This window comes from Phyllostomus hastatus, unplaced genomic scaffold, assembly GCF_019186645.2.
Source record: "Phyllostomus hastatus isolate PE091 unplaced genomic scaffold, TTU_PhHast_1.1 phas_contig_209, whole genome shotgun sequence".
Classification (NCBI taxonomy): Eukaryota; Metazoa; Chordata; class Mammalia; order Chiroptera; family Phyllostomidae; genus Phyllostomus; species Phyllostomus hastatus.
The window spans coordinates 2,588,241-2,609,620 of NW_025333735.1; the positions used below are offsets into that span (position 1 = coordinate 2,588,241).

At 39.0% G+C, this 21,380-nt stretch overlaps 1 protein-coding gene across 1 annotated transcript in view; it reads left to right on the forward strand.

The window, feature by feature from the left end:
- Positions 1–1,962: 1,962 nt before the first annotated feature.
- Positions 1,963–21,380, forward strand: part of COL24A1 (collagen type XXIV alpha 1 chain) — a 342,153-nt gene continuing 322,735 nt past the window's right edge. The window contains exons 1-3 of the mRNA XM_045835493.1: positions 1,963–2,008; positions 2,435–2,565; positions 10,805–10,869. Of these exons, the coding sequence (XP_045691449.1) occupies positions 2,510–2,565; positions 10,805–10,869 (121 nt within the window). The 5' untranslated portion in view covers positions 1,963–2,008; positions 2,435–2,509. The remainder of the gene's footprint in view (positions 2,009–2,434; positions 2,566–10,804; positions 10,870–21,380) is intronic.

Below are 21,380 nucleotides of genomic sequence, written 5' to 3' on the forward strand. Positions count from 1 at the left end.
ACATACATTTCTTGAATTGAGTTGGTTAAATATAATTTGGGCCAGTTTTATTTTTTCCTATGTAAATTGCATATTTCCTTTGCTCATTTTTAAATACTTCTATGTGCATCTCTCTTCTTATTGATTTATAAGAAATATTCATGTATTTTAGATCTTGGCATTCTGTTAAAAAATGACCTGAACTCTGAAAATATCAAGATCATGAAGTGACTATCTCCATTTCCCTCAGGCCCCACTAAATCTCAAGGTCCCTGGTTCAACTGTCTTGATTAATTTGATTTACTATAAACTCCACCATCCTAAAAAGTCTATAGCATTTAAAACTTACATTGATAATTTTTTACTGAGCAAATGCCTCCTCTGCCCCAAATGTACTGTGTTTCAGGGTATGTGTACCTTTTGGCGTCTTCTGCCTGATAAAGGCTCTGTTAACTCAGACTAGTACCTATTCTCATACTCAGTAAACCTGAGTTACATTTTAATAACAACTCCTTTCCATACAGAATTCAAATATTCAGGCTCAACATTGTGAATAGAAAAACAAATATTTTTTAGTCCTTAAGTAAGTGATGGGGCAATAAAGACAGAAATTAGGTGAGTTACTTCAGATATTTTTAATTGTTATTTATTCTCTCCACCAAACCAAAAACTACCCATCCTTCTTTAGTTGACCAGTAGTAAAAAATAGAAAAACTATAGTTTAAGGCTATTTAAGAGTGACTATCTTCCTTCAGTCCTGAGTTCTTAGGATTCCAGAAAGCTGTGGCTATTTGGTATGAAAACTGGTGATCGTGGTGGTGGTGGGCACCGAAGGAGGGATGTTACAGTGGCTGGACCTGGCATGTGGCACCTGAACCAAGCGATCAAAGTTAACATCACTGGCAATAAGATATACCAACACATGTATACCTGATATGAGGTCCTAAGAAAGGCGCAACATCATTTCAATGGTATTTATGCTAAAAATACATACTTGTATCTAATCATGAGAATACACCACCCACATCCAAATTGAGAGAGCTTCTAAAAAATGACTGCCCAGTGCTCCTCAAAATGTCAAGTCATAAAAGACAAAAGAAGACAGTAACTTCCACAGATGGGAGAAGACTAAGGAGATAAGACAATTTTTTACTTTCTTTCTTAGTTAATTAACACAGTGTAGGATCCTGCATTAGATCCTGGACCAGACAAAGAACATTTGGGAAAAATGATAAAATTCCAATAAGAACTCTCGCTTAGTCAATAGCATTGTGGCCGTGTTAATTTCCTGGTTGTGATCGTTACACTGTGGTTACGTAAGATAATAACATTAGAGAAAGTCAGGGGAAGGGTATACAGAAGTTTTCTGTACTATTTTTGTAACTTGTATGTAAACCTAAAATTATTTCAAAATGAAAAGTTGGAAATTGAAAGAAAAGGAGATGGATAAATTGACTTAGGCCACAAGCATCACTAAAAAAAAAAAAGCAAGAAATTTGGAGGAACGTAAAAATGCCTCTGAGTAGAGATAGATTTCAGGTGTGTGTGAGGAGAATAGAGAAAAAGATTGGGAATGGGAGACCAGCAAGAGGAAAACATCAAATTGGGGGCTGCTGATGTGACATCAAATTGGGGAGTCTGTCGAAGTGTCCCCAGGTTGATGGCACACGGACACTTCGACCGAGGAAGACCAGTCACCTGCAAGTTTCCCAAACCTGGAGAAAGAACAGCGTGGGAAGCGAGAGCCTTGGAGCGCCGCGGCTGCGTGCGCTCCGGAAGCTGCGGGCTCGGGGATTTGCGGACCTCCTCCCGGGCGCTGGGCGCGGGGTAGGGGGAAGGTTGTAGGATGGAGGGTGTGTTTGTATGTGCACTATGTTTGGTGATGTCATTGCGAGTCAGTGAGCAGTGAAATTTAACACCGGCCGGATTTACTTGGCTCCTCTTCTTCCAGGGGAAGCAGCCGGCGGCAGTCAACGTTGAGAGCCTGCAGCTCTGCCACCGGCCCCCGTGCACCAACTAGATTTTTGAAGTGGGTGTGTGTGCTTGTCTGACAAATGTTCAGGCGTGGGTTGTTTCCAAGGACTTCCCCGCCCCCCTTCATCTCCTTCCCCACCCCCATCCCTTTCTCCTCCCAGGCCCAAAGCAGAGGACTCCACTGGAGTCACAGAGTCGCCTTTGAACCGCAAGTGAACCCGAGGGCTGCACTCGCAGCCGAGCTCCCGCTGCTGCCGGCGCCCCGCCGCCCGCCAGTGAGGTCTCCTGGGTCGCCGGCCCTCCCAGGGGAGCGCTCCCCCGGGCCAGTGCGTTTCCCAGCCAGGAAGCTAGAAAGTCTGGCTGTCTACTCTTCGGGTGCTATTTCTCTCCCTCCCCACCTCCTCCTCCTCCTTTTGTTGTTGTTTTTTGCGGTTTTGGAGCATCGTTTTCATGTGATTCTGTTTTCCTTTTTCATGGACAGTACCTGCACCCTTAGCAGAACGGAGTTGGCTTCTGTTTTCCGTTAGCACTTCGCTGCAAGGACAAATGCATACAAATGCATTTAGGAGCCCACAGGACAAGGCGTGGAAAGGTCTCCCACACAGCAAAAACGTGAGTAGCCCACCCGCTGGGGCAGGGGTTTGGACCAGCCTCTCCCCCGACCTCGGGATCCACTGAGCCGGTTGGAGTTTGTGCTCCCGCTTCTTGGCACTTTTTGAAGTTGGGGGAGCCGCGAGCAGCCGTGGCACCCTCCTCTTGTCTCCTCAATTTGTAAAATACCATGTTTGAAAGGAAGCCTCCTGCCAGCGGGTCTCTCCAACAGTTTATGCTAAAAAGATCTTGCGGCTCGCGAGGAAAAGTTCACTGGCAAGGGTCCCCCTGCTCCCGCCGCCCTCTCGCCCGCCTTCCCTTCTCCTCCCTCGAGGCCCTGGCTGAGGTCTTGCTTCCCCACGGAGCTCCTTTGGGCGTCCAGCCTGGGGATTGCCGGGGCTTTAGCAGCATCCTGGGCTCTGTGCCCTCGGGTTGGACAGCGAGGCACAGACAGGGCGCAGGGTTGCGGGGTGGCAAAACAGGGTGCCTGACATTAGGGCGCTGCTAGACGCACGGGACTCAGAGGCAATCGCCTCTTGTCCTTAAGAGGCCAACAAACGCTCTTCCCATCTGGGGCCTGGGCTGCGCGGGGATCACTGGCTCTTCTCCGGGAAAGGGGCTGCCTGCTAGGGGTGGGACTACTCTCCGGGAGCTTTCGAGGGGGCCCTGACTGGTACACCACCTCCTCTTTCGGCGCTGAACCTACTCCCACCCCCTCACCAGGAAAACAGCATTGATGGGGAGAAGGGTGCATGGTCTTGGCTGGCTGCCCTGGTCCCTCTGGAAGAGGTCGGTGGGTTATGCAAGTTTGTTTCTGGCCCCGGGGGCGAAAGGAACGAAAACGGCTGTGATCGTCCTCTGCCTCGAAGATGCCCCTGGAGAGAGTAGGAGGGAGGAGGGCAGGGGGCGGAACTGACGGTGGCAACTGAGGGCAGGCGGAGGCGGGCTGCCGAGAAAGACCGCCTTGTGGCAGTGTTTGTATGAACATGTGCTTCCCAGCCGCGTGCACCCGAGTCTGGCCGGAGCTCGTGCGCTCTGTCCTCTGACCCCTGGAAACCCTGCAGCGGGCTTTCAGACTGATGAGTATGCACCTTCTCCCCACGCGCCACTTCCAGATGAATCAGTGAGGAGGAACCTCCAACACCCCGTGCCTGCTGCGAGGTGCTGGGCTCCAGGGAGACCCGGGTCTGAGAAGAGGTCAGGCTCTTCTGGTCGCTTTCCGCAGAGAAGCGCATGCTTCTCTGTATGTGTCCCCTCACTTTTCTCAATAAAACCCCTCTGCTTGGGTACCAAGGTATCTGTCCCCTCACTTTTCTCAATAAAAGCCCCTCTGCCTGGATCCACTGGGAAATCGAGGCGGGGGTGGGGTGGGGCACAGCGGATCCTGCAGGATTGATCACATCTTCCTGCTGATGTCGGACGTGGAATGGGGGGTGAGGCTCAGGCTCCCGCAGCTCCAGCACCACCAGGAGCGGCTGAGTAAGGCCCTCCACCTCAAAGATTCTCTGTCCATCCCTGGGCCCTTCTTGCCCTCCCTGCCAGCGGCCCCTCCCTGAGGGCTTTCCCTGACTACTGAGCAAGGCCTAGTCGCTGGCTAACATTCCCCTTGGTAGTTGTGATCAACCTTGCGGATTAAAGCCGGTCTTCGGCTTCTGGCCTCTGTCTTGTCTGGTTTACACTTCCCTTCCAGACGCTCCCAGAAAAGGTCCTGCATAAATTCTTGGGCAGTTTGGGGTTTGTAAATTGGGTCCAGATGATTGGGGGGAGGGAGGCAGAGAAACCAAACAGAATGGATTACACCGAAGAACTTATGAGGAAAAATTAGACTACGTGGAATGGGAAAAGAACCCTTGTGGAGAGATGTTGGGGTGGGTAGAAGATCCTGGGTGCTGATCTCCCCTACCCTCCCAGAGAGCCTCTTCGCCAGGGGGCTTGCAACCTCTTCCAGATTCAGTTCGTTCCACTACAATTGCCAGTGGGGGTGGACTGTGCAGAGTGAAGGGTAATTCAAGGTTACATCAGATTGCAGCCCCTAACAGCTCCAGCCACACACATGCAAGCGGGGAGAAAGTATTACTGATTGAGCTTAGAGAATTGCTCATTAAAAATATCCAATATCCATAAAGAATTCAGAGTTCTTCCATTTAAAAAAACAAGACAAAAAATGATACTAACCAACCCTATATGGTGGGGACTTGGGAAAAGCAGTTGCTTAGTGTATGATAATGTCAGGTCACTGAATTAAACTTTAGAGTCCCTAATAAAATCCCTGAGGTTTTCATTGTTCACCACCCTTTTGTGGTGATGTTTTGAAAAAGCAGGGGCAGTTTTTTAAAATCTCAGTTCTCATTAGTCACCCCAAAACACTGACAGTTTAAGAGTGGATCTCTAAAACATTGTATTTCATGGAGATGCTTTCATATGGATTACTTAATGTGCACTGTGGAATTAATAAAAGAAAATTAAAACCAAAAGTCAGTGTTAGATATATTGACTTAATATATTATTGGAAAGTCTCCCTGGCAGGCTATTATGATACTTAAAGGATTTCTATAACCAAAGCAGAGGGGGGAGTTTGGGATATGCGGATCTATTTCTTAGCTGGCATGAAATTCTATTTTTAAAATTTGCTTGGTTGTGTTTATATTTAAGTAAATGTTTAAAATAAACTGGTGGCTCAGGGAGAGGAATTGTAATTTATGGAAAATGATTTTGGATGTTGTTTAGAAGTTCTATTTCGTAATCTGTGAAGTTACAGAAAATAAATACATTATATTACAGGAATTAGAAAAGTTGTGCTAGTTTCCTTGCCATGCTTTCCCATGACTTGTTTTAGAATATGTAATTCTGAGTGTGAAGACCATTTCATTTTCATTCTCATAAAAGGCTAATAACTTCCTGTCATTCACTCACCCACTCACTCATTCATTTATTCAACAAGTGTTCACTGAGCTCCAATTATGTGCCCAGCATGGTTCTAAGCAGAGGAGATACAATGGTTGAGCAAGACAGAAACACAATTTCTGCCCTCCCAATGTGCCCATTTCAGTATAGGAAACAGAAAATGAAACAACCGAGCTTAACAAAATGAAATAAGGGTATATACATGAAGACACTTATCCATCCTGGATAGGTGGGAAGGATACAGAGGGGTAATACTGGAGGGAAAGGCTGACCAGAGGAAATGAAATCTAAACTGAGACCTAAGTGAAAAAGGCATAGAATTTTCCAAACACAGAGCAGTAAATGGCTCAGAGGTAGACAGCATAGTGTTTCTGAGGGCTGGAAAGAAATGAAGTTGGTTGCAACACACATTGTGAGGACCAGAATCTGGAGAGAAACAAAAAGGATATTTAAAAGGCTTCTGAACCAGGTTACTTTTTTAGATAAATGGAGGTTAGAATGACCTGATTTCTTGATCTTAGGTTCAGTGTGCAGGTAGAAGATGCTAGAGAAGCATCTAGCATCTACATATTTGTTGAAATTCAGCCCACCTGATGGAGTTACTGACTGATTTAGTCACTCATTTAAAAATCTCCATTTAGCAGTAGCGTGTGCCCGGAATTTTGCTAGGCTAGGTAGCAATCAGTGTAACAATCTCTAGGGTATTATGAAGATAGACTAATTTAGATACAGGTTTTTTTCTTGCTACTGACCAGATTCTAGCCAGGGGTGTCCAACCTTTTGGTATCTCTGTGCCACACTGGAAAAAGAAGAGTTGTCTTGGGCCATACATCAAATACATCGTGACACATAATCACACACACACACCCACACACACACACACCCCACACACACAAAATATCTCATGATGTTTTAAGTAAATTTACGATTTTGTGTTGGGTCGTATTCACAGCTATCCTAGGCTGCATGCAGCCCATGGGCCACAGGTTGGACACTCCTGCTGGGCATTCGGATCACTTGAAGTCCTTAAGCATTTATTTTTCTTGTACTCATGGATTGCCTGCATGCTTGGAATATAACCAAAAGTTCTAGTATGCTTCAACCTGGACTATTTACACAAATACCTCTTGAGTTGAATTGATAATCCATGAAATTTATTGTATGTAGGTTAGTAACACTTTATTTCCCTGAATCACTCAATTTTATCCCCTACTGCTGGGTTGAGAACTGTTTTTCAGTTATTTTGGGAACAGAGGACAGAAATTTTACTATTTCTGGATCTTAGCAGCTAGTAAAGAACCAAATCTGTAAAGCTGTCATGACTTAGAGAAGTTTTTGGCTTGTAAACATAGTGTGATGGAAATTGTTGAAAATATTGATATATGTCACATGTGTGTGTTTTTCAGATTAGTTCACCCTTTCCAGTCGGTTTAAATGAAAATCACCAACTCATAAAATAAAAGTTTCCTATTCATAAGATTTCAAAAGTCCTTTTTACTATTATAAATTAAATCTATGTAGGAATGTGCATCAGCAACCTGAGGATATATATCGTAATACCAGAGGGTCTCCTGGGTGCCCTAAATAAAATGATACCTAGGATTCCCTAAAGTAACTCAGACTCTTCAGATAAAGTTTAATAGCTCCAAAAACTATTTAGGGAAGATGCCTGGGATGGATATTAGTTCCTTAAATATTCTGAGTATGGTCTTTGGGTATCCATTTCCTGCCTGATCCCCTTTTAGGCCTCACCCCTCACATGTCTGGTTATGTTTTGACTGTTGCTTATCTCAAACTGAAAATGTGGCTAACAGACCAGACGCACAGAGTATTTTATATTTGGTTAGCTATCCTCAGATATTAACATCGTGGGTCTTATGCATATTTAACTTTACTTTTTCCAAGGGTTAAAAAATTAGGTCTATAGGGAAAAATTGAATTCTTCACTCAGTGATGAAAATGGTACTCCTTTCTTGTTTAAAAATATTTACTCTCAATATTATATAAAAATGGATAAAAGGTGAAGACATATTGCTTGCTCACATATTTACTTATTAATTAATCATAAAAGGCACAACACATACAGCCTACAATAGAGTTATGATTAAAGCATCAAGAGTACAGTAAAGACAAAAACAAACTAAGCAAACAACTAGAACAGGAAGGGAATCACAGAAATGGACATCACATGGAGGGTTATCAGTGGGGGAGTGGGAGGGGAGAGTGGGGGAAAAGGTACAGAGAATAAGTAGCATAAATGGTAGATAGAAAATAGTCAGGGGGAGGTTAAGAATAGTATAGGAAATGTAGAAGCTAAAGAACTTACATGTATGACCCATGAACATGAATGAAAGGGGGGAATGCAGGTGGGAGGGTGTATGCAGGGCAGAGGGTTATAAAGGGGGAAAATGGGACAACTGTAATAGCATAATCAATACAATATATATTTTAAAAAGAGCACAGTAAAGAGCAAGTCCTCTTTAGGGGTGATGGGAAATTTCTTGAAGCAGGTGTTGTTTAAATTAGGCTTTGATGATACCTGCCATCCTGACAGGTGGAGACTTAAAGGGCATTTCGGGCACTTACAAGGTCTGTCCAGGGAATAGAGAATAATGTGGAATGGCTGGAACTCTGGGGGTGTCAGGTGTAGTGGGATCCATATTGCTAATCCAAGGAGGTGGGAACTGAATGATGAGGGCTTTTTCTGTTCTTCCTTACTTGGCTATTAGTTTTCAGCATAAACAGAAAAAGAGAAATAAAATCTCTTTTTCAATCATTGATTTCTACCTCTCCATTAGTCATCAGCTTTAGTACAGAGGTACACTTGCATAAGGTATGGCTCAACTGATTTGTCATAATCTCCTAAAATCACCTGGTTAAGGGATAATGTAGATTTGTTCAGGTTTTCCTGCCTGACTCCAGGAACAGACTTGTTAACTTGTCTAGAAAGAACTGCATTTTCCGGTTTTCTCCCCTGAGGTCATTGGAGAAGTCTATGGGTCCGCAGAATTGCAAAGTGAATAAGGCTGGTGGTTGTATTCGTCATTAGCTAGCTTTATTCTGAGTGGAAAAGTGCCCATTGGGCACTCAGACTAAAGTCTGAGTGAGCCAGACTACCTTGGGCAGGTGCGTCGTGCTTCCTTTCACATTTCATTTTCTGCTGAAACAGCGTACTTCTGACATGTTCTCCTTCAGTGACTATAATCCTGAACTATTTATAGTCTCACTGATATACATCATGCCAGTTATTTGTTGAAAATATAATTTTGAAAGGAGAAGAGCCTCCTTTTACCCAAACTCTAATTACATTGGGATCCATTCTGAGAACCTAGAGAAATCATTTTAATCTTATACAGTGGTCCTCAATTTTGTTTTCACATTGGAATCACCTGGTAAGTGTTTAAAATTCCCCATACCACAGACAAATTAAAATCAGAATCTCTCAGGATGTGGGTAGGTTGGGCTGGATTCAAAGTATTAGTTTGAAAACTCTCCAGGTGATTCTACTGTGCAGCTAAGGTGAAAAACAGATCTAAATCATCACTTCCTCAGTGTCATCTGTTCCACAAGAGTGGTCCTCAGAGTGTGATCCCCAGGTCAGGAGCATCAGCACTGCCTGGGAGCTTATTATAAATGCAAATTCTTGAGCCACACCCCAGGCTTAGTGAGTCAGTAGCTCTCAGGGTTTGGCAATCTTGAGCCCTCTGGGGGGATTTCCTCGCACACTAAAGTTTGAAAACCACCAATATTGAGCATTAGAAAGGATTTTAAAAAACAAGATAAAATAATCTAATCTGTGTCCTTTTCATAACATTAGATATACATGATTTAAGCAAAGTAATATTTACTTAAATATATTTTAAGTACAGTATAACTATAAATACCAAATGTTCTAAGTTGCTTTCCTTAGAGTTTCTTACACACAATCTATATTAGAATCACCTAGATAAAATCATACACATTCTGAGGATCCACTTTAGATTGTGGCAAGGCCCAGAATCTGCATTTTTCACCATCTCCAGGTACTTCTTTGCTAAACTAGCATGTAAGAAGCATTGTTCTAAATAGATGACACCTTGCCTGGAAATCTTTTTAGAGACCTCATTAAAGCATATGGTTCAGCTATTAGCCCACACCAGCTGAAATTCAAAACCCTGTTGTGTAAAAGTTGTGCTCTAGCTGTGCTCCACACTGTGACCACAGAATGTGCATTTTTCACTTACTAAAAAATGGTTAGTAACATTTTAATGCAAATCTTATTTTCTTTATGTCAAGGAGAATAGTATAATTTTATATAGTTGGCTCACTTTGTAAAAGATCATCTTTCTTCAATTAAGATGTACTTTATACTAGTTCATAAAGGTAAAAACATTATTGGTCATAGGCAATGTACCAATTATAGGAAATTAATAAAAAGAAAAATGATTTTCAGAAGGCTCTGTAATCACTCTTTATAGAACTATATTTTACAGAAATATCACCTGGGTTAGAATAAAAAACAGAATCAGGGTCTACATTAGCAAGAATAATATAATAAAATATTCTTTTCATCATGCTCACTACTTTTTAAAATTATATCTATGATTTTCACTTGGGAGTTAGGCATAGCCAATTATGAAGACTATTCAACAAAATCTTTCAAAAGTTTGGTTATACTAAAAAAATCACAACATATTTTTACTTGGCTAATTGATATAAATAAATGAAGATTTTGAGTTGTAGTGATTGAGTATTTTGCTCAAAATTACTACTTATCAAAATGTTCATGTTGATATCTAGAGTCCATTACTATTTTCAGAAGCAAAGAACTATGAATCTAGTACAAGTGATGTGAATATAGTATTCAAATGGCTTTTACATAAAAATATTCATTTAAACAAATAACTAGTTCCATCAATTTATAATCACTATGATTAAGTGACTATCAGTTGTATTATTTTGCATAAATTTATATTTGTATAAATTGCATGTATGGTAATTTGACATAATATAAAATAATATATACTACTAATAATGTTATTTGTACTAGTTCACATTTACTAGGTGTTTCCTGTGTGCCAGGTCCTGTCTTGTGTGCTTCACATAGAGTTTTTCAGTTAATCTTAAAAAAAACCTTATGAGGTAGTTTTAACAGAAGCAGAAACTGAGGCACAGAGCAATAAAAAGCATGCCCAAGTCACATAGTGAGTGGCAAAGCTGGAACTTAAATTCTGAGCCCTTGCTCTTAAATAATATGAATATAAAATAATAGCTTAATTGCTAATCTTGTACTAGAGCACATTTTGTATTTTATGTGAATTATAGGTTGCAAATGTCCAGCTAAGTTTTCCCAATTACTTCTCTTTTTTTTTTTCAGGAAGCTGCTTCTGCATTTTGTTGTGCTATGTGTGGCCGGGGATGCTGTTCATGCACAAGAACAAGGTAAGAATGTCACCTAGATGCTTATTTGCTTACATAAAAATTCTGCTTCTGGACAGCAAAAGTACATGACTTTATAGTCATCATAACCTCAATTTCAACATTAAATAACAAATAATTCTACCCAGCACAATGAGAATATAAGGGCAAAGAAACCAATTTTGGAGGGAAATATGACCTTTAAGAAATTAGTCAGATCTTCCATCTGTGAAATTGCTTACATTTTTAAGCAAACTCTCTATAAAAGGGAAGTTTTGTACAGTAAAAAGGCTTTGCTTGTGATTTCATTTTAAGTGGGAGTTCTTGGGGGTGGCAAACTGTGACTGAATTACCTTTGCACTTCTTGAAACAACACAAGCATAACTAAATGTTCCATTTGGATTTACATCATTAGGAAACAAAATAAAATTTGCATACCATTGGGCTTGGGATTTTATGTAATTCAAATGGAGAAGTTTGGAAAATACATCAGTGTTTTGTTTTGTTTTTGCCTGCTATCTGGTTGCTCTGGTAGTGTGGCGATGAGCATCAGGAATCTATGTATACCTAATTTATTCATTTATTAAACAGCATTTTAAATGTGTCTTCCATTTGCCACATAAAATCCTAATTACCAGTAATTGAAATATGAATAATGTAACATCTCTGACCTCAAAGTGGAGAAAAAATACTCTTGTCAAAGGTAAAAAAAATGCTAAAGTCAAAGAGAAAAACTCTGAAACTGCTGGATCTACAGACAATGTCACCATGGCCCCTGTTTTTCCTTCTGCCTTTTATCTGCATGCTGCCATGTTTATTCATTCTGACAGAATTAACCTTTCAATTCAGTGAGCCACTTTACAATTTGGTCCATCACCAAATAACGGTAAGAAAAAGACAAGTAAATAAAATCAAATAAATGAAATGAAATGTATATAGGTAAAGAGAAGGCACAAAGGAAGGAGTAGTGCTCCATTAACTGACCAAATTGAAGAGTGGACATAGATAAATGGTTTGTCAGGTAGCATACAGATGGATTAAAACAGTCTTGGAAGGCGTTTTATAATTCTCTTTTTTGGGACAAAGGTTAAATTAGCTCACATGTCACATGTAACTTCATGCACTATTATTCTTGACCAAGTCATTTCTAGAACTTTATTTTGCTTTAAGTAATCCTAATAGGAGAGAAACTGTATCTCCTAATTTCTCATTGTCATTACTATTACAGTTTCTGAAAACTTATTATGTACCCACGACTGGTACATTTTTCTTCACCACTACCTTATGATGGGATTTTTATAATTATGTGATAGAACTGCTGAATCCAAGATTAATAAAAGTAAAGGTACTCTTACCCCAAAGGGTAACAGGCAACTAAATGGAAGAACCAAGATTTGAAAGCAGGCATTTTTACTGTAAAGTCTACAAATTTTTTTTAAATGAGTCCTCTTAGACCACAGAGAAGATAGGAAAGAGAAGAAGACTGTATGTATTTTGTGTCTTGTTCTTCACTGGTACTTTATATGTATTACTTTAATGTTCATAATGAACCTGGGAGGCAGACTCTGCAGATAAAGAGCCTGAGGCTCAGAGGGGGCCTGCCCAGGCTGCACAGCTGAGACTTGGATCTGCGTCTGCCCACCTCTGACAGCTGCAGCAAAACTCTTTCCACTACACATCCCCTTGCTTCACAATTGCCATCAGCTGGCCCTGTAAGTTTAATAATTTACAAAATGTGTCATTATCAAAATATTAAAAACCTAGGCAAAGCAAGATATAGAGAAAACTGAATATTTATGAATCAATTTTTTAAAAAAATTCAGAACCAATGAAAGGAGTAAATCAAAGAAGTAATATCTTTCAACCTTAAGATTTTATTTATAGAATAAAAAATGTGCTCTTTTATTTCAGGATGAGCATAATAATTTTTAGTTTTTTTATAACCATGACATTTTATTGTGAGCTAAGAAAAAAAGTTAAAGAACTTCTTTGACTTTAGAAAATTGGATACTTTTGAGCACACACACACACAAAGAAATGAAAATAATAGTACGCTATCAGAAACTTGGAAGTACTTTTTTCCTAAAATAGATTTTTTGTTAATTTGACATTGTATAATAATGTAACATTTAATCAGGAGATTAAAAATTCTTTGTGGAGAAATTGTGATTTTATAAATATCACAAATATCACTTGTAACCTTAATTTAATACTGATAACTATATCTATTTGATCTAGAGATTATTCCAAATTATACTTCTTAGAAATAAATATATTTATACTTAAAGACTTTTCAAAACTTGAGTAGCAAGGTAATACAAGTGTATAGGTTAAAAGTCAAGTTTTCCTGCAGAAGGTGAAACAAAATCTGTGTCCCCTGACCTCACCCAGTCCTGCAGTCCTCTGGCGAAAACTTTCTCTCAGCACCTTCCTTTGGCTTTGACTGCCGTACTTCTTAATAACATGCTTATATATTATTTTGACTTCCTATTTTTTGATTGTGAGGTTTTGACATTTTTATCCTATCATATGCCCTCTCTTCCCCATCTTCTTCCTGTCCTTTTGATATATCTTTATCAAAGTTTTGGATTAAATTACCTTATCATGACCATGTATGTATTTTTTTTTTACCATTGAGCCACGCACATTTATATTTTCTTTCCTGTACAATAAGAGTGCCTCCATTTTCTGTTTGCTCTGTGTTCTGTGTCACTATCACCAATACTTCTCAGATACTCCAAAAAGAATTCTAAAATTTCTATGAAAAGTATTTTTTAAAAATGCACCATATATTCTATTTAATTTTTTTGAGACATTCCTTCTAGAAGTTCAAATTCTCCTGTTCTGCCATGGACTGATAGTTCTCTGCATTTCCTGTAGAGTCAATTTCTCTCATCTGTGTTAGATTCAGTGTGTTGGGACTCATTTCTTCTTTTTCATTATCTGTTTTCTTATATGAGTGGAACATAACTTCCAGTAGCATCCTGAAAAATTGTACTTAGATGGTACACTTTGCAGCATTGCATTTCTGAGAATATGTTTGTTTCACCCATATGCTTGAGGGTAGTTTGGGTGGGTATATAATTAATTTTAGGCTATAAATAGTTTTCTCTCAGAATTTTAAAAGCTTTTATTTATTGCTTTCTGGTTTGCAGTTAAAAAATCTTGTATTATACTAATTCTTGATTCTTTGCATGTAACCTTTCTATTTTCTTCTTTTGACCCTTAAGATCATCTACTTATCCTTGATGTTTTGAAATTTCATAATTTCATGTGCCTTGGTGCTAGTCATTTTTTTTCCAGTTTGTTGTGCTGGGCATTCAGTAGATCCTTTCAATGTGGAAACATCTTTAATTTTCTTGGAATTTTCCCTTGTTAGCTCTTTTTCTTTGACATACAGGGTCTGTCCAGAAAGTATCCAGCCACTTACTATGAAAAATAACAACATTTATTGAAGAAGATACAAGATACAAGAAACAGTGTACATAGGACAATGTACTTCAGTCCCATTCGAAGCAGGCACCTGGGGGCCTCACACACAGTTCTCCCAGCTTTCTTTCACTGTTCAAAAAACTCTGTAAAATCCTTTGTTGGTATCTCCATCAGCTGCCCTGTTATATTTTCCTGAATCTCATAAATGGTCTGAAATTTTTTCCCTTTCAAAGGGAAGACCTATCTTTGGGAAAAGCCAGAAGTCACAGGGTACCAAATCTGGGCTGTATTGGGACTGAGTCATCTGGGTGATTTGATGTTTTACAAAAAAACTCTGCATGAGATGTGATGCATGAGCAGGTGCATTGTCATGATGAAGCTGCCAATCACCTGTCACCCTTAACTGGCCACTTTTGTTATACTGTATCTCTCACCCAGTGAAGAACACTGAGGTAGTACTCCTTATCAATTATTTGGCCTGGAGGGACTTACTTGTATCAGACAACACCTTCCCAATCAAAAAACACAGTTAACCTTGCTGCAACTTTGCGGCACCCTGTTTGGGCATGGAGAACCAGGCAACTTCCATTGGGGTGACTGGGCCTTCATTTCCACATCATAGTTATAGACCCATGATTCATCTCCAGTTATGATCTCCTTGAGGAAATCTGGCTCATTTGTAGTGGTTTGAATCAAGTCATTAGCAACTGCGTCATGATGTTCCTTCTGCTCTGGCTTTTGTAGCAGAAGCTGTGAACAAATTTTGCAATACACGTTTTATGCCAAGACCCTGCATCAAAATCTCAGACAGTAGTTTTTGCAATCCCCAGATCAGCTTCTAGTTTTTACACTGTTAATCACCAATCTTTGTTGATTGCAGCCCATACACATTCAACATTCTCAGGTGTTCTGCTTGTTGCAGGCTTTCCAGAACATGGATCACTTTCAACAGATTCTTGACCATCTTTGAAGTGCTTATGCCTCACTTTTATTTTTACTGCACTCATTTCATCATCCCTGAAAGCCTTCTGAATCATCTGAATAGTTTCTATGGAGGAATGCAAGCTTAATGCAAACTTTGATGCAGATTTGTTGCTCTACTCACTCAGTCATTTTGAATATCATGGCCCACAGTACACATGCTCACTCAACAGTATATACTGCCCCCACTGACTGATACAGTGAAGTCATCATTGTTCACACTTGCATATTCCAGTTCACTCTCCTTGGCTGCCAAGTTACATCAATATTGTGCAAACAGTTTTCATTATATTAACAATGGCTGGACTTCTTCTGGACAAACCTGGTATTTATTTGCTCTTTCTGTAAATTCTGTTGGTCAGATACTGGATTTTGTGGATTGAGTGCCTTTTTTTAGGTCTTATTTTTCCATCTTTGTTTTTTATTCTATTTTATGTTAAATTTTCATGTGTCTCTATCACAAACATTTAAGTTTTATTTCTGGTGTGTTTAAATTTTTGAACTTTCTTACTTCACTTATTCCCTGTCCAATATCTTATAGAATATAATTCTGTTTGCCACTGTTGTTGAAGTGATATAAAGAGATTCTTGTGGGTTTCAAAGAAGGCTGTCTCACCATTTAGTAGGTAGAATTTAACTGAATCCCCTTATTTGCATTATGGTGCTTCTCTGTTAGATTCTGCTATGATCAATTCAGTGTTTCTGCATAAGTAAGCTTGAGTCTTCTGTTACGTTCTTGAAGTTGCTTGTATAGATTTTTAACTCTTCCTCCCTCCACCATTGGAAGCCTCATGCCTCTCTCCTGATTTCGGTGATTTGGTGCCTTCAGTTAGTCCTTGAACCTTTTCAGCCTTCTCAGAATTTCATAATGTGAGTTGGTCTACCTGTCCTTAGTACCCGCCTCTGCAAGTCCTTAGTGTTCAGTATCCTCCAGTGTGCTAACTCCTTCATTTGCTTTTCATCTTTTAAAATTGTGTTTATTTCTCTTACCTGCTATTGTCTCTTCTGTCCATTTACTTTGCCCATGTAGTTTTAAATCACATTTCCTTGTTCTCATTTTAATGAAATTTAAGACTGAGCAGAGATCAGCATCTGTTATTTGCCATGTTTTCAATTCATTCCTTTAAGTGTTAATGCAGCTAACAAAATTATTTTAATTATGCTATGACTAAATATAAATTTTGTACTTATTTTATTACCGAGTTTTGGGTATAACCTGATGAATAAATGATTTTACTTCAAGAAAAAATGAATTATTAAGGCTGTTTCCTGAGCATTTGACAGATATAAATCCCTTTTCTTATCAAATGCAGTCCACTTTCCTTAGCACTCTGTCTCTGTTGGTGGGCTGGCTGCCCTTGGGATGGGTGTGGCTGCAACCCCTCTACAGGGTCACTTACACCACATGAGCCATGTAGCTCACTCTCAACCTGCACAGCTTTCTCGGGTTTGTGATTCCAAGATATGAAAACCACATGTATAGAAATCCTGATGTATACAAGTAATCTATGTGTAGAAATATTTATGTGTAGAATGCTCATCTTTGAGAAGAGTATTTTCTGTGAAAATTAATCCAAAGTGTGTTTATTATTAAGAGAAAAGCAGCTCATTCCAGCTGCAGTAACTCCAAGTATTTTCTCCCAAAACCCCTTATGGATGCTTAGTTAAAAATTTTACACACAGGTTAAAGCCACATTTCTCATTTTACAAATGAGTTTACTTTTATCTCTTTAACCAGAATAGATGTTATTTACATTAAGAATAATTTAAAGTTGCAATTGCCACTTTTTTATTGTTGTTCAATTACAGTTGTCCCCATTTTCTGCCCCCGTTACTCTCCCCTGCACTACCCATCCCCCACCTCCCACATTCAATTCTTTCTCCCTTTCCCCTTTGGTTTTGACCATGGATCCTTTATGCATGTTCCTTGACTTGACCCTTCCCCTTCTTTACCCCATTATCCCCTTCTCCACTCCCCTCTGGTCACTGTCAGTTCTTTATTTCCATGTCTCTGGTTCTATTTTGCTCATTTGTTTGTTTTGTTGATTAGGTTCCACTTACAGGTGAGATCATATGGTATTTGTCTTTCACCTCCTGGCTTATTTCACTTAGTATAATGCTCTCCAGTTTCATCTATGGTGTTGTGAAGGGTAGGAGATCCTTCTTTTTTTCTGCTGCATAGAATTCCATTGTGTAAATGTACCACAGTTTTTTGATCCACTCATCTACTGAATTGCCACTTTTCACATATCCATTGTGATAGCTGTGCTTAAAGCACAGGTGGTTTGCAGCCAGAAGTCTGGATGTACGTCCAGGTTCTGATGCTTACTAGCTATGTTTCCTTGAGCAAGTGCCTAGAATACTCTAAGCCTCACTGTTGGCAACTCTAAAGTGAAGATAATAGTTGTTCTTACTACATATGATTGTTGTGTGGATCAAATGAAATAACACATGTAAAGTGCTAAGTGCATGCCTGCTACATGATTAACATACAATAAATTTTAGTAAAAAAAATACTTCTGATGCTTTTCCCCCTACAAACTCATAATACTGAAAAAATAAAATAAAATAGTTGCTTTTAAACAATTTCCTTTAGTTCCTTAAGTCAGTGAGCTAGCAGCCAGGAAGCCTGTATTTGAATCTTGGTTCTGGCATTGACTAGCTGTTGGGGTTAGACTACATAGAACAATAGAAAGTGGATATTGGGCAATTATCTAGATAATTTAGTCAATTTGAGTAAATGTGAAAGGAAAAGAAAAGTATATTGAAGCCTGTACAATCTTTCTTGTTTGCAACTCATATAATTTTATTTTAAACAGTCATTTTTTTCATTTCTACAAACTAGAAAGAATATAACTCTGGAGCTTTACTGACTAAAATATGTGAAAAAATTAAACAGTGAGAATTTATTAAAATTAAGTGTTATACTATATTAATTTAATTCTTTAATACTGAGTTAACACTTTAATTTATTATAGTTCATTAAGTATTATTATTCTATATTTAAAATTGGATAATTTTTAAAAGGTCTTTTAAGCTATCAACTAGTAAGATATATAAAACATCTTATTTTTTAAGGGTAAAGTTAGTACCTCCCTTGTTCCTCCAGTTTGTGATAAATATTATTAGTGTTGACAGGTTAAATGGTTTTTTAGTTTTTTTGTACTTGTAAAGCAAGTGTAACCATTGGTTCTCCTGTATCTATTTCTTTAGGCATATTCTATACTCCACCACAGAGTCAATTATATAACCACTGGATTTAGAGTCAATTACTTGGGTATGAGTAGCAGTTTTATTACCTGCTGAGACTCAATTTCTCCTTTTCCCCTCCTTTTTCTGTTTTTCTCCCTCATTCACTTCCTTCCTCTCCCCATTTTCTGTCTTACTTGCCTTTCACCTTTCTCTCTGCTTTCTTCTTTCCACTTTATTGAGTTCTAACTAGTGATAATGTTATCAATGCTACCAACTATACAAGTTTCAAATGAAAGACAAGCAAGTTTGCAAGGTCTGTGCCAATATTTCAGCATCAGCATTGCAAGCTTAGAAGACTGATCTTATTAGCACTCTGAGAGAAGAACTATTTGTCATTAGCATATAACAAAATGGCAATAAACAAAAATCACATTGAAAGTTTCAAGAGGAGGTAACACTTGAGTCCTTTTTTTTTTAAATTGACTTATGAGTAAAGTTGGCATGAAGGGATATACTTAATGGGTCTCTGAAAGGATGGAATTAATGAAAAACACAGATAAGCTTTCATATGGTAAGAAATTCAAGGAAAGTAAAAAAAAAGTCAATAGTGGATAATGGCATGGAGTGAAAAGATACATCATTAAAGGGAAAAATATGTAAAGGCTAGTGTAATTTAGAAGACAATCTGCAAGACCATGCTTATTTCTGAGACTAACTGCAAGTTTGAGGGTTCCCAAGACCCTCTTCAGATTCAAAAATGATCTAGAAGGCTTTCTGGACCTCAATGAAATCTGTTTTACTCACAGTTACGGTTCATTACAGAAGAGGAAAAACATTAAAATCAGTCCAAGGGAGAAACACATGGGGCAGGGACTAGGCAAGTCCCACAAGTAAAGCTTCTGGTTGTCCTCTTCCAGGGGAGTCATGGCCAGTGCCAATTTTCCCAGCAATAAAATGTGACAGTGTGTATGGAATATTGCCAACCAGTGAAGCTCACCTGAGCACTCTTGTCTAGAGTCCTTATTGAGACTCCATCATGTGGATGTGGTTGACTGCTCATGCAGCTGACCCTCTGGAGGTTGGACTGATACCACATGACCCAAAACCCTCACCATAAATCACCATCTGTTATGGGCCAAGACCCCCAGGTAAACAAAGATATTTTTATCAGGCAAGACATTCATGGGCTTATAGATTACTTCCCAGGAGCTAAGGACCAAGACTGGACTGTTCTTTGGGCAAGTTTAAGTTTTCTACTACATATGTAGCATGTGGGGGTGGATGCTATTGTGGAAAGAGTGAAAAAGAAGAATTTGAAACAGTGAATCAAGATGGGGGCCCCAATGATCCACTCACATTTCTTGAGAGTTCTGCAAAAAGGCCACCATACCACTTACAATTAGAAGGATCTTCTTAAATGTGTTAATCTGCTCAGTGTCAAAGACTGCATCATAGACACACATAGTTCCATGCAAAAATTAATGCAAAATTACTTTAGAATAAAGTCATAATCTCTTAATTAGGGAGTGAGAGGATGGAAAATGGTAAAAAGAATTTTGTTTTTTGAAATAGGACATCCACAGGCTGAAAGAGCCAGAGTACTTCATTCTTGTTTAATGGTTCTTTTTTATTAGTTTGGACTCTCTTGCTTACAGTATAATTTTTTTTTCCTGCATTCTGAATCTTCCTGTTCTGATCTCAGGATTTTTATCATGTTTGACATTTAGCATAAACTAAAAAGAGGAAAACTTATTAGGCTGTGAGACTAGAAATGCAGGCAGGGACTAGATCATTAAGGACCTGAGGGCTAAAACGAGAAGTGTGAGTTTTGAACCAAAAGTTATAGGAACTATTGATGGGTTATAGAAAGGAGTGGCATGAACTAAATGTTCATTTTGTTCTGCATTTTAGAAAGGTTTCTCAAGCAGCAGTATGAGTAATGAATTGGACAAGGGTGTATTATTAAAGGCAGAGAAATCTATCAAGAGGCTAATATTATAATCTGACTTAGAGTAAAGAGAGCCCCACTAAAGGTCATTTTGGACTTGGTGACTGAGAAGATATGGAGAATGGGTGGGGGGGAAGTATCAAAGATGATTACTAGATTTCTGAGTTAGATGATAGGATTGGTCAATTCATTAATTGAAGCAATGTTTACTGTGAGCCTGCTTTGTTTAGTCGTCACTCTGTATGTTGGAATATAATGGTGAAATGAGACGAAGTCCTACCCTCTGGACTTCCACTTCAATAGGGAGCTAAGCAATAGGCAAGTATGTATATAAATTATATATACATAATTTTCTCTAAATTTTCAATTCTATAAAGAAAAAAATGAAGCATAGTAAGATATTACAGTTAGAGTGTTGCTGGGTCAAGGAGGATGACTATTTTATATTTTAATTAGTGTGGTCAGGGAAGGCCTCTCTGAGAGGGTAATATGTGAGCCTAGATCTGAATGAATTGAGGTTTAGAGCTTTCTTAGCAGAGTGAACACTACATGCAAAAACCATGAATTAAAAATGAGTTTGTTGGTTTTAAGGAGTAGAAAAGGTGAATTTGGCTGGAGCAAAGGAAGGTGGGATGAGGTCAGAGAGGTAAGGAGAGAACTGATGGCGTCGGGTTTGCACACCGTATGAAGATGTAGGATTGTAATTTTAGTGTAATGGGAAGCCATTGGAGAACTTTGGTCAGGAGAGTGGCATGATATAATTTACACTATACAAAAATTACTCTGGCAGCTGGTGTGGCCATGGAGCTCTTCACTGAGAGAGGCATACAGTAAGAGGAACAAATTTGGGGAAAAATATGTATATTGAGTTGGAAGTGCTTGTGGGACATCTAATTTCTATTGGATAAATTCAACAGGCAATTGGATATGTAAGCCCAGAAGAGAGGTTTCGTGAGTCAGCATATGTGGTTATTGAAACCAT